The sequence below is a fragment of the Onychostoma macrolepis genome, chromosome 03 (assembly GCF_012432095.1).
Source record: "Onychostoma macrolepis isolate SWU-2019 chromosome 03, ASM1243209v1, whole genome shotgun sequence".
Classification (NCBI taxonomy): domain Eukaryota; kingdom Metazoa; phylum Chordata; class Actinopteri; order Cypriniformes; family Cyprinidae; genus Onychostoma; species Onychostoma macrolepis.
In genome coordinates, this window is record NC_081157.1 from 30680436 (window position 1) to 30694189 (window position 13754).

At 37.7% G+C, this 13754-nt stretch overlaps 2 protein-coding genes across 5 annotated transcripts in view; one reads left to right on the forward strand and one right to left on the reverse strand.

Moving 5' to 3' along the window:
• llgl1 (LLGL scribble cell polarity complex component 1) overlaps positions 1-6027 on the forward strand; it is a 38118-nt gene extending 32091 nt beyond the window's left edge. For 2 of the 3 annotated variants that reach the window (XM_058771377.1, XM_058771379.1), the window contains exons 17-23: positions 450-733; positions 815-1079; positions 1176-1290; positions 2394-2464; positions 2779-2902; positions 2983-3084; positions 4462-6027. In XM_058771377.1, coding sequence (XP_058627360.1) covers positions 450-733; positions 815-1079; positions 1176-1290; positions 2394-2464; positions 2779-2902; positions 2983-3061 — 938 coding nt within the window. In that variant the 3' untranslated portion in view covers positions 3062-3084; positions 4462-6027. The remainder of the gene's footprint in view (positions 1-449; positions 734-814; positions 1080-1175; positions 1291-2393; positions 2465-2778; positions 2903-2982; positions 3085-4461) is intronic. The other variant, XR_009270378.1, reaches the window with a different exon arrangement.
• A 1285-nt stretch (positions 6028-7312) lies between these two features.
• Positions 7313-13377, reverse strand: ccdc97 (coiled-coil domain containing 97). 2 transcript variants are annotated; one of them, XM_058770140.1, is made up of 6 exons: positions 12878-13377; positions 12063-12206; positions 11658-11985; positions 8774-9013; positions 8576-8699; positions 7313-8367 (listed from the first exon to the last, which is right to left on the reverse strand). In XM_058770140.1, the coding sequence occupies exons 1-6, from the start codon at positions 12974-12976 to the stop codon at positions 8229-8231; spliced, it is 1074 nt and encodes a 357-aa protein (XP_058626123.1). In that variant the 5' UTR covers positions 12977-13377; the 3' UTR covers positions 7313-8228. The 2 variants fall into 2 exon arrangements, with proteins under 2 accessions (XP_058626123.1, XP_058626122.1); XM_058770139.1 differs by having other exon boundaries at positions 12063-12209; positions 12878-13375.
• Positions 13378-13754: the final 377 nt, after the last annotated feature.

The window sequence follows — 13754 nt, forward strand, 5'->3', positions numbered from 1 at the left end:
GCTTTAAAAATGATTGTGACCTTACATGTTCGAGTCTCTATCACTGTATATTTCCAACAATATAAACTAACTTAAGTTTCACTTGTGACTGCACTGATAAAACAAGATAATTTATTTTATTTGTCCTCTTTCACAAACAAGTACTTTTTCATTGCAAATGCATTTAAATTAATCATTCTTCAATCTCTTAACCTTTAACTTTTAACCAAGGCTTGTGATTGGCTGTTCACCACTGATGTCACGCATTCATGTGCACATGCTCCACAAACTCAGGATCAAAGCCTGAGTTAACAAAGAAAGTTGATGATCGGCATCATGGTACCAACAAAGCCGGTTTGGAGTGGTTTGGTTTTGTCAACTCGAAACCAATCCTGTAACTCTGAATTTGTTCATCTTCCATCATGGTACAGGCCCCTGGTTGACAGCATTATTTTTCCTCTGTTACTCAGGAACGCATCACGGACCTACAATGTGGGCCGGCACGAACTCTGGCTCAGTGTACGCATACGCTCTGGACGTACCCTCGCAGGAGAAGTTCTCTGAGCAGAGCGTGGAGGCCCTGCTGGGGAAGGAGATCCAGCTCATGCACAGAGCTCCAGTGGTGTCCATCGCTGTGCTGGATGGACGAGGGAACCCTCTGCCGGAGCCGTACGAAGTCTCCAGAGATCTGGCCAAAGCCCCAGACATGCAGGGCAGCCACTCTGTTCTTATTGCTTCTGAGGAGCAGTTTAAGGTTGGGATATTTACAACTAAATAAACTGGATCTTTAAAAAAATGTATTGGAAGTGAACAACCCTTCTTTTGCTTTGTGTAGGTTTTCATGCTGCCTAAAGTAAGCGCGAAGACCAAGTTCAAGTTGACCGCCCATGAAGGTTGTCGAGTACGAAAGGTGGCGCTGTCGAACTTCACCAGCATTAGCTCTGAAGATTACTCTGAGAACGCTCTAGTGTGCCTTACCAATCTGGGTGACATCCATGTGTTCAGTGTGCCAGCACTGAGACCGCAAGTACGCTACGACTGCATCCGCAAAGAAGACATCAGTGGCATTGCTTCCTGTGTGTTCACTAAGACTGGACAAGGTTAGCAGTTCATTCTCAAACAGCATGGAAATAACTTCTAGCTTTGAGCTTTTCCCCATGAATGAGATTCAACTATGTTGCCTTGAATGTTATTAGGGTTCTACCTGATTTCACCCTCGGAGTATGAGCGCTTCTCGCTGTCGGCTCGTGTGATCACAGAGCCGCTGTGTCGAGTGGATGTGGAGCGACCTCACGATCTCTCCGCTCACAGGTAAACCAGAGAGATTTCACTAATCAGTTTAACAGTGTTCTGACCAGGTGCTGTGTTGAGTTTCCAGAAAACTGCCTGTCAGGTCTGAATGTGAAATCCCTCCAACATCAAAGTTACAGCCATTTAGATATTTGATGTTTAATGTGCAATTATATTTTGGATCAAGGAGATTTTATTGTTGGTGGAGCGATTTCATAAAACATCATCCTATGGGTGAAATGTGTCTTGTAACCTAGACTTTTTCTCATTTAGTTGGGTTTTTACCTACTTTGGTTTTTGATGATCTATAAAATGCGTGTTGGGATGAAGTTTATTTGCTTTTACACTGATTTGAAAACTTTTGTTGAAGTAAAAGTGGCAGTTGGAAGACATAATTGCCATTAATATTATACACTGTCAAGATTAAACGTCCATTAAAAAAAAGAAATGGAAAATGTAATAGTCATTGAATTTAAATACATGGATGCATGTTTGGCAATCAGACCTTAATATTCCTTATTAAAGCACTATATACAAAGACATTTCCAGAATACTTGTATTCAGCAAGGACACACACTACATTAACAAATGTGACAGTAAAGACATTAATAATGTTACAAAAGATTTCTTTTTCAAATAAATGCTGCTCTCTTGAATTTTATATTCGTCAAAGAATTCTGGAAAAAGTATCATGGTTTCCAGGAAATATTCAGCAGTTTTCAACATTGATAATAAGAAATGTTTCTTGAGCGGCAAATCAGCATATTAGAATGATTTCTGAAGGATCATGTGACACTGAAGACTGGAGCAAAAAGTTGCTGGCAGCTGAAAATTCAGCTTTAATATCACAGGAATAAATCACATTTTAAATTTATAATGTTGATAAATTATAAAAAATATTACACCATATGACTGTTTTTACTGTATTTTTGATACAGCCTCGGTGAGCAGAAGAGACTTTCAGAACTCAGAACAGAGAAAAAATAGAAAATAAACTTTTGAATGGTTGTGTACAGATGGGTGATTTTGGTGGATGATGATCATGTTGAAGAAATTAATCATGTCCCAGACATTCGGGGAGAATAATAATTCTGCATTTTCAGCACATTTCAATCTTTTTTTAGCGGTTCCAGCACGACGCTCCCACCACAGGCTAATGGAACACACAAGACACAAGCAGAGAGCAAGTCTGAAGGTAACAATTCTGCACTCAACTCTTGACAGATGGAAAATAAATGTCATTCTTCACCCAACTAGCTGAAATTACCAGCATTTCTGCGGTTTTGTTTTACTGGAAATTAACATTTTTATGACTGAAGTCAAATTTATGTACTTGATGTTTAATGTCTCTCATAGCAGTTAATTTTTCTAAAACTATGATCTCACCCCTTTTGTGACGATACAAATCACACTGTCAGAACATGTTGTATTTCAAGAAATGCAGTGAGTTCGTTGCTTAGGCTGGGGGGAAAAAAGATCAAATAAGATCCCATGTGGTCATTCTCTCAGGGTTCTTGGATGAAATGCGGAGCGCCTTGTCCTCGCCCGTCCTGGATTCTCCAAACAGCAGTGCTGACTTCACTCTGGACACCACAGGCGAGCTCACCGTTGAGGATGTCAAAGACTTCTTAATGTGAGCGCTCTTTACTCATCTATTCTGGCCTATTAGAGTTGGGTTTATTTTGAGTTCTCCTCAATGTTTTGCTTCTTTAGGACTGTGGATGAAGCTGAGAATAACTACAGGAACATGACTGAAGAGGATGGGAGGCCTCCTGGAATTCTCATCAACTGAGGCGAGCCGGCAGACAGCTGGAGGTGAGGAACATTTACAGCACAAGCAGGCACTGTGGTCTGTTAAGAGTAGACAGGCGATTTGTTACTGGAGGCAGAAAGGAGGAGTGCCTGACTGAGGAAATGGACCCTGCTGAGCATGGCGGGTATTTAATGTGCAGATCCATGCTAGAAATATGTTTGCTAAAATAATTTGGGATGTGCATTTTGTTTTGTCATTGTATTTTATGTTGAGGAGGAACAAAAAGTACTGATGAAACCACATTACAATTATCAGTAGTGTGACAATAGTTCAGTTGTTTTTGAACAAGTAGCATTATAGCGTATGTTGATGTTGTTGTAGGTCATAAATCATTTATTATTGGGAAGTCTGATTCATTGTAGTCAAGTGAATTAGTAAGTTTAGTTGTTTTTTTGAGCATAGTATCAAATTAATCAGCTTATTTTTAATTAATGTATTTATTACAGATTCACTTATATCCCTTAATTTACATGGTTTAGTACATGATTTGGTTAAATTCTGCTGTTCAGCAGAGTTGTTCTGTTTTCATGTCCATTAGATTAGGGTGTATTTTTAATTAATGAATTTATTATTAGTGATTTATTAGTGTATTCAAGTACATTCAGTTGCTGAGATTTGTATTGTTTTGGAGTCCAATGAAGCCTGTTTTGTTTGTAAAATATAAATGATCCCTGATAATTTGTTTTAAAAGATACTGAAGTATGTGTATTGTTGTTTTTAAAAAAAAAAATGTATTATTATTTTTTAAATGAACTACTATCTAGTAGTATCTACTTCCTGAAAACGGTAGCATCACTGTAGTTTAACTAGTCAGCTTACATAGCTTATAATGCTAGATTTTCAAATAACTTTAAAATAGCTTAGTAAATGATGGGTAAGGTGACACAACCATGGTGCTTCCAGGCATCTTGTGTGTTTAATTGCCAGAGATCTGGTTGTTGAGAGAATTCTTCCCCCACCTCCTGCTTTGTGACTTTCTAGTTTGCTAATGACTGCATGAAAAACCTTGTCTAATAAGTAAAGCGGAAATTGACTGCAGAGCTTGACGGAATGTACTCTTGTGATTTCTGCAGTCCATATCCTGCAAGCTGACGCTCAGTAGGGCATCTGCCTCTCTTATCTTCAAGGCATTATTATCTGAACTGCTAATGTACAGAAAATTTAAGAACAGACCACACTTTTTCCAGTGTTTTCATTTAGCCTTGGACATTTTAGGTTGTTTATTTGCTGGGGAAAAAAGTACCTATTTGCCTCCTTGTGGACATGTTTGGCAGTACAGAATGGTTTGATTATAAAATCAAACGTGTGTTTAGATGAGTGCCTGTGATTAGATGTAATTGCATCAGTATTTAAGCCTTAATGAAGATGTTGTTTTTCAGGAGCAGTTATTGGTGAAGACTCATCAGCTGAACTCGTTACTTCTAATTGGATCTTGACAGAGCGGTTTGTGACTCCGGAAGTTGCACCAAACCTTGTTCGTGAAGTTTTTACAATGGGAATGTTGCACTTTTTCCCCTGTGCCAAAAGACTGAATGATTCATTCTATTATTTTTTTTTCTTCTTCAGCTTTCCTCCAGTTTTCTTTTTTTTTTTTTTTTTTTTTTTTTACTCCGACAACCGTTGGTTCCTTTTGAAGGGCCATAAAATGGTACATTTGAGAGGTGACTTTAAAAGGGATCAGGCAATAAAACAGCCAAGATGTTGCACAATGTCTGTATGCAGGTAGGGGGCTACTTGCACTGAGCCCATGAAGCTTTTCTTTGTTTGTCTTTTAACATTCCTCTTTTGTCACGTCACCTCTCCTCTCACTGTGTGCCATTTAGTTTATGCTAAATCAAAACTCCTATATTTAGAATACATAGCTGCTACAGTTCATGAATCTCTAAGGGTATTTTGGGGCGACCAACTGCACAACAGAAAATAACTATTGAAGCGTAATTATGGAAAAAAAAAAATATATATATATAGTGCCCTGCTCATTTATGAAGTTATGTTCTTTCTGTATGAAGTGTTTGCTTGTTTCCTCCTGACAGCCTTTTCAACAATATCTATGATACTGTGATGGTTTCTGACCTCAAATCAGGAGTCTATTGAAAAGTTCAAGTTATGGACCCTGTGGGTTTGATAAGAGATATTTTCCTCTCATTCAGTCGTCTTTATTATTATTTTTAAATAATGTCCCTTAACCACTTGCCATTGTAAGTAATTCTGGCAGTTAACTGTGAAGTGTGTCATTTAAAGGAACATGGTATGTAACCTTTAAATATTCGCCGCAGTAATTCTAACCAGTTTTTGGCACAGTATTAACACGGTATGAAGGAGCTAACGACTTTTTCTATTTACACAGTATTCTTTAGAATAATTTTATATGGCTTATAAGGGTTGGTATTTTGTATTTTATAGATATTTCACTGGCATTTAGGTAACTAGGCATTTCTAACACTGCATTTTGTGGGGCAATTATCAACAGTTGTGTAGTATTACAAGAAATTACTATACTATAGGCATTAGTGTAGCTAATCGAGGGAGAGTCATTGAGGGAATAGGACAAGTGTTGCACAGACATATTTGAATAAGACACAACTGGCTCCTTGGGTCAGATGATGCAGATGTTAGTCAGTGTGCTTTTAGAAGTAAAGTATGACTTTTAAAGTGAAAGGCTCTATTTACAATGTAATTACAAAGAAAACTGCACATAAATACTTTGCTTGGTATTGACGCATTGTCACATTTTCTGTTCTTTTTTTTTTTTATTGGTTATATGTCAAAGGGACCTCACTAATTGTAGTTTAATTTTTGTTTGTATATTTGCCTTGCATAACCTTTACTTTCCATCCAGCACCTATCCTGTGAACATGTATTTAATTTTTATTTTCTTTTGTGTAGAATTTTAATTTGAGATATAGCAATGCTAATGAAATCTTGAATGTTAATAAAGTATTTACTCCACATTTTATTGAGTCTTCAGTGTGGTCTGTACCAGTGTTAATTTCGTCGACGAAGACGAAAAATATTCGTCAACGAACCTTTTTTCTGTGACTAAGACTAGACGTTGACGAGCTAAAATTAATGTCTGATGATAAAAACTATGACGAAATTAATGCCGCGTCTTCATTAACAAGACGAGACGGGACTAAAATGTTATTTGAGGACTACCGGACATTCAAAAAATACATCCTATATGCTAAATTAACTGTCTTGTCTTTCAAAATGTGGGTCTCTGTCATTGGATTACAATCAGATGAGGTGCGTATCTAGTCTCAGTATGGCAGCCGCAATGGACGGATAGGCTATCAAAACGCAAACTAACGATCTGAAACAATAGCCTCAGCACCCGAAGGTTTAGGGATAGGGTGACCAGACGTCCCGTTTTTCCCGGGAGTTACAATTCGTTGTCGATTAATTTAAAGTTAGTGACGGCGGGATAGGCGGAGTCGCGCTGATAGAAGCGCTCTCTCTCTCGCGCGCAAGCTCCACTTCTTCAGTTCTCATACAGCGCGCGATCAGGTCTCAGTTCTCAGCGCTCAAATACACACACAGCAGTCCTGTGTCTATCGTGTAGAGTCAGAGTATCTCACATAAATACAGTCAGTTATGGCTTAAGTGAGCGTAAACAGGTGGATGAAAACTGAATGTGTGTCAGTATTATGCATGCCTTCCGTCTTAAAGGGACAGCATTCCTAATTATCCGTGTCATAAATGTTAACCAACAAAAGATGTTAAATAAATGTATACTTAAGTAAAGCTACTGTATCTGAAAAAATAAGTTTAATTTGTATCTCTACCAAAAAATGAAAATGTATTCCAGTTTTTCCAAATTCAATCCTTGATTCAAATTTCTCATAAGCTTAATTGATTTGGTCTAAAGAGAGAAGAATTGATGCCTATTTTTGTTTGAATACTACATATAAAATAGCTACCAAAATAAATGTTAACTGCACTTTGACTAAAAGTAAAGACTAAAAGTTGACAAAAATACAATGACTTTTCGTCGACTAAAACTAGACTAAAACTATGAAATACTCAAATGAGACTAAGACTATTAAGCATTTTCGTCTCAAGACTATGACTAAGACTAAATCAAAAATGCCTGCCAAAATTAACACTGGTCTGTACTCTATTTAAATATGCCACATTTCCTGGTATTTACAGCCTATAAATATACTTCGATATATCTTGTAAGACGGTTACCACCATATATATTTACAGATAGATAAATAGATGACAACATAAATTTTTCCATCACTTTAATGCATCAAAATAAACCAATTTCAACCAAATTATGAGATTTAACTAGAACGGATTCTAAAAAAATGAGTTGAAATGACTTCTAAAACCAAGTTGATAATACCAAGTTTAGTTGCTGACAAACTGAATTTGGTGGAAAGGTTTTACTGTGTCAGGCATTTCATTGGAAATGCAAATTTTCATAATATCATACTTGCACATGCAACAAACATTTATTTGACAAACATTCAATTTAAATTATACTGAAATTGAAACGGAAAAAAATCGGTTAAATTTCAATGTAGCAATTAACACACTTGTTCACTGAAATTTGGTAGTTGACAAGTAACGTGAACAAAGATTTTGTTCTGATATATATGGGAATCTTGTATCTTATTAGACTACATAAAGTTTTTACTCATTTAATCACAAGTTAATGTAAATTGCTGCAGTATATCAAATTCATTATTAATGATGCACATAGTCCTTTCAGTTAATATGGGTTTGATAATTAGGATTACTAAAGACTGCATGCATAGTTCTACAGAGGAACGTAAACGAGCTTTAAAAGTGAGCCTGAAACACTGCTGTCATGTCAGCTGCCCATTTGTTTTATTAGCCATTATGAAAAACCATGATTCCTGCACACTGCATGAATTTAAAATATGCTAAACAGCAAAAGCCTATTAAAATGAAAACACTGACGTCTTCTAAACTCAGACTTGAAAGACTTGATTTTTTTTTTCAAAGGAGAATTCTTTAAACGTGACCACAACATCATCTTGAAAAATAGTACTCTTTTATTAAAGACAACAAAGTGCTGATAATCACAGTTAACCTACACTGACAAATATCAAGCAGTAGAAATACGACAAAGAATGTACAAAAATCAAAATCTGTTGAGAACATTCATTAAGGGCTATTGCATCATATCCTCTTCCTCTTCCTCCTCTTCCTCCTCCTCCTCCTCCTCCTTCTCATCATCATCAAAGTAGCGCTCCTCCGCATCATGGCTTACAATATCTAGGTTATCATAATCTGGATTCTCATCCACTTCACTGCAATGAAAATATCAGTTATTGATACCGTAAGATATGTTAATATTTTAATATTAAGATACAAGATTATGTAAGAACTAAAATACGGGCAATCAGCTCTCAATAATTCAATAAATAGCAACTGATTTGAAGAGAAATACATCCTGTTAATACAATATTCATATTTTATGTTCAAAATTTGAGACCTATGTGAGCAAGCACATTTGACCTGTAGTTGAAGTCATCTTTGCCATCCAGGAAGCGCTGATGCATTTGACTGAGGAACTCCTCTCTCAGCATGGCTTTCTCTTCTGCATTCGGCTCCCACTCTGCCTGTCTGGGCTCGTCACTTTCTAAAACACACAAGAACACATTCATCCATAAAGAAATGAAATGAAATGGAATCTCAGTCAGTGGGATCTCGCACCTTCCTCATCAGACTCCTCCACTGCACACTGCTCTCTCTCCTGCTCCTCCTCCAGGCGGTTCTGGAGCAATTTCTCCTGGTAGGAGTTGATAAGCAGGTCAGCGAGTCCCCCCGGGCCGCTCCTCATGGCCTCCTCCGAGCGCTGCAGGATCTCCTCTTCGCTGAGGTACTGTCCGATGTACTGCTCGTATAGCAGCGGTTCTCGCACACGCATCTGCTCCTCGCTGAAGTACTGGCCCTCTGCAGAGAGATAAAGTTGCGGAGTAAGACAAAAGTATCAAAGTGCTATTCTTGCAAGTGGCAGAGGAGTTATTTTATGGATTTTCTTGCCTTGCTTTTTTTTGGTTTTATTAATACAGTGCTTACAGACATTTTCAAAACTTTACACACATTCAAGAATTAAACAAAATGCAAAATGCCTCAAATCTCAAAATATCACAAACACATCTCAAAAGCAAACATTTGCAAACACCTTTGTCATAATATTCATTCCTGTTTGTGCATTACATAGAGAATTGTGTTGTGTTTTGCAAAAAGAGTTTTATGAAATGGAAAACTGAGTCAAAGCCTGAGAGTTAGCATATGGTTTTACAGATTTGGTGTGTGGTTCTGCTGTTTGAGTGTCAGGTTTTAAAGATGTCGTGTGTGTAAGCAGTTGAAAAAAACTGTAATTTTATTTAACAAGGATACGTTATAATAAAAGTGAGAGTAAAGACATTTATAATGTAAGATATTAGATGTTTCTATTCATCAAAAAGTCCTGAAGAAAATGTATCACATTCCCACAAAAATATTACAGTGGGGCAAAAAAGTATTTAGTCAGCCACCAATTGTTCAAGTTCTCCCACTTAAAAAGATGAGAGAGGCCTGTAATTTTCATCATAGGTATACCTCAACTATGAGAGACAAAATGAGAAAAAAAATCCAGAAAATCACATTGTAGGATTTTTAAAGAATTTATTTGCAAATTATGGTGGAAAATAAGTATTTGGTCAATAACAAAATTTAATCTCAATACTTTGTTATATACCCTTTATTGGCAATGACAGAGGTCAAACGTTTTCTGTAAGTCTTCACAAGGTTTTCACACACTGTTGCTGGTATTTTGGCCCATTCCTCCATGCACATCTCCTCTAGAGCAGTAATGTTTTGGGGCTGTCGCTGCGCAACACGGACTTTCAACTCCCTCCAAAGATTTTCGATGGGGTTGAGATCTGGAGACTGGCTAGGCCACTCCAGGACCTTGAAATGTTTCTTCTGAAGCCACTCCTTCGTTGCCAGGCGGTGTGTTTGGGATCATTGTCATGCTGAAAGACCCAGCCACGTTTCATCTTCAATGCCCTTGCTGATGGAAGGAGGTTTTCACTCAAAATCTCACGATACATGGCCCCATTCATTCTTTCGTTTACACGGATCAGTCGTCCTGGTCCCTTTGCAGAAAAACAGCCCCAAAGCATGACGTTTCCACCCCCATGCTTCACAGTAGGTATGGTGTTCTTTGGATGCAACTCAGCATTCTTTCTCCTCCAAACACGACAAGTTGAGTTTTTACCAAATAGTTCTATTTTGATTTCATCTGACCATATGACATTCTCCCAGTCCTCTTCTGGATCATCCAAATGCTCTCTAGCAAACTTGTACTGTACTTACTGACATGTACTGGCTTAAGCAGGGGGACATGTCTGGCACTGCAGGATTTGAGTCCAGCTCTCTGCAGGTCATTCACTAGGTCCCCGTGTGGTTCTGGGATTTTTGCTCACAGTTCTTGTGATCATTTTGACCCCACGGGGTGAGATCTTGCGTGGAGCCCCAGATCGAGGGAGATTATCAGTGGTCTTGTATGTCTTCCATTATCTAATAATTGCTCCCACAGTTGATTTCTTCACACCAAGCTGCTTACCTATTGCAGATTCAGTCTTCCCAGCCTGGTGCAGGTCTACAATTTTGTTTCTGGTGTCCTTTGACAGCTCTTTGGTCTTGGCCATGGTGGAGTTTGGAGTTGGACTGTTTGAGGTTGTGGACAGGTGTCTTTTATACTGATAACGAGTTCAAACAGATGCCATTAATACAGGTAACGAGTGGAGGACAGAGGAGCCAGAAATCTTGCTTGTTTGTAGGTGACCAAATACTTATTTTACCGAGGAATTTACCAATTAATTCTTTAAAAATCCTACAATGTGATTTTCTGGATTTTTTTTCTCATTTTGTCTCTCATAGTTGAGGTATACCTATGATGAAAATTACAGGCCTCTCTCATCTTTTTAAGTGGGAGAACTTGCACAATTGGTGGCTGACTAAATACTTTTTTGCCCCACTGTAAGCAGCACAACTGTGTTCAACATTGATAATAATCAGAAATGTTTCTTGAGCAGCAAATCAGCATATTAGAATGATTTCTGAAGGATCATGTGACACTGAAGACTGGAGTAACGATGCAGAAAATTCAGCTTTGCGTCACAGGAATAAATGTGTCCTCCAGAGGTCGCATTTGTTGGTTGCATACATCATTGAGTGGTCTCATTTTTTAAAAAAAAGTTAACGATAATGAAATGGATTGTTATTCCTTTTGAGGTGTAAAATACTCTTAATTTCTTACTCTGCAATCTAACAATTACTCGATGCATGCGGCCGACAAATGCAACCTCCAGAACAGGCAATCTCTGAAATGAGACACAGCCATGTTCTAACAATCATAAAGCACATATTCAATATTCAACAGCTTGTGCCAGTCTAATGAAGGACAGTATGAATTATGGAAGCTGGCCAATCTGTAAATAACTAAGGTCATTTATACATAAAAGCCTTTAAGTTAAAAAAAAAAAAAAAAAACTATTTACTGATTTGAAAAACACCTGATTAAAATATAAAAACAAACTGAGCTTACCCTTCTGAAGAGCACGGAGAGCTGCATAACGATGGTTACGGACCCGTTTCCGGTCGGCTGTGCTGGACGCCCGTCTCTGAATCTCCTTGCAGTAATACTGCGCTCTGCAGTCACTGCTCAGGTGTGAGAAAGCCTCTATGTGCTCTGGCTTCAGATGGGCCTGATAGCGCTCCAGAAATACCAAGGGCTTGGATTTGTACTGATCCATTAAAACCTCCTTCTTCTCCTCCAGAGTTAAATCTGGCTCTCCTAGCTGCTGGCTTTTCACTGGACTCCCACTGGCTGCTATAGCTGTGATCATTGAGCTGAGACAGCTGGATGGCTCCTCCTGAGGAAAACAAGCAAGCGCCGCATGGTTAGACTCATGTATAGAATTATATTGCATAAACACAGGTGACAACTCACCTTTTGATTTGGAGAGCTGCTTGTTGTGTTGTGGGCCTCCTTGACTTCTGTCACAGGAGCAGGACATCTGTGTTGAGCAGCAGGTTCATTGTCAGATGTGTAAGGTTTAGAGCATGGCTCGATTTCTCCCCACATTGTTGTCTTCTGCTTTAGAGAGCAGTGTCAACAGAGATTCAAGAGGTTAGTATCATTTGGCAATTGTACAAAATTATTAGATATTATCGACACCTAGAGGGGAAAGCTAGCATTTTGTCTTCACAGTCACTTTTCTTTCTCTCTCTATCTTTTTGATGAAAGTTTGATTTTAAGGAAGAGGTGGAGAATGATTGGAAAAGCGTTCAGAATCATCACCAGAGAAAATTTCACCGACAGGTTGAGACATTTGGACTACAAAAATCCACATATGCATAGATGAATCATTCGTAATAAGATCAATAACAAGCTTTTAGAAAAGCGAATTTCCATTTCATGAAAAGTTTCATTTTGAAACATTTCACTTTAATAAATAATGTTCTAGTTGTGTGTTGACTTACCCATCACTTTTTTTTTTTAATTCAAAGAAGATTCCTCATTTACAAGCAAATGTTTCTCTTTATTATTTTTTTCTAATGTTTTGTTTGTCAATAAGCGAATCTTGAAAATTGCACCCTAAGTACATAGTAAGAAATTTAAATGTAGTCACGTTGCTTGAGTTGGCCGATGCCATTTGTCTGATAGCATGTATCAGACCTCGCAAAACTGTACTTTTCATTAAGCATGAATTTCATAAACGAAACGTCCCTTCTGTAGATGTCAATGAGCTGAACACATCTCACCTGTACATGTGCAGAGTCTGTCCATCTCTGTCTTGTCCCACAGCTGCTCATGCTTTCACCCTCCTGGGGTTTGATACATGGCTCGATTTCTCCCCACATTTCTGTATTCTAATTTACTTCAGATGGCAGTTTTAACGCTAACTGCTGTTGATATATCACCCTGACGTTTCTGTCTATCGTTGTTTTATTCTACCAAAAAAAAAAAATACCAACACTAATCATACTAAATGTGTATCTTACTGTGTGACAACAGTAACACGTTAATACTCTTGGCTAAATTTGTAGTAGTATGATATATGACAGACACTCTTACCACTAAATTAATGCAATTATTTTACATTTTCTTTTGTCCTGTATTCAAAACAACAACTCAGAATAACAAGAAGAAGAACGGCGTGTTACATTCTGTGACCGTCAGTGTAGCCGCTCTATTCGTTCCGTGTGGAACACTTTCAATGCAAACTGATAGTTCCGTTCATTCCAACGTGTGTAAGTTCACCACTGTCCAGTAGATGGCGGCCTACGCCCACACTGCGTTAGACCAGTCAGAAACATAAGCAAAAATAATTGTTACAGATGAATAATCATTTTAAAATTAGCTGCATCCTGTAGGATTTTTCTTTTCTTTCTTTTCTTTTTTTTTAAATCACCCAGTCAAGTAAGTAAAAAAAAACATTATTATTTTTCCTCCAAAATTTCCACAGTGTTGCTGTGGTAACTTGATTATCTCATATTCTTTTATCATAATTTAAAAATACTTTAGTAAGATAAGCAGCGAATTTCAGTCACCTTACTCAGCGCTTTAGTGTGGTTTTAGAAGGCTTTTTGGACGAGGTTTATGAGACTTTAATACTTTTTAATCCGTTGTTATGCTTGA

Bases quoted from the DNA above. Each gene is read 5' to 3' on its own strand.
- ccdc97 (XM_058770139.1), bottom strand. From the start codon at position 12,976: ATGTGGGGAGAAATCGAGCCATGTATCAAACCCCAGGAGGGTGAAAGC. The intron at 9,014-11,657 runs GTAAGCTCAGTT...ATCTCTCTGCAG, and splicing joins TCTCCGTGCTCTTCAGAAGG to AGGGCCAGTACTTCAGCGAG. The intron at 8,700-8,773 runs GTGCGAGATCCC...TGTGTGTTTTAG, and splicing joins GGAGGAGTCTGATGAGGAAG to AAAGTGACGAGCCCAGACAG.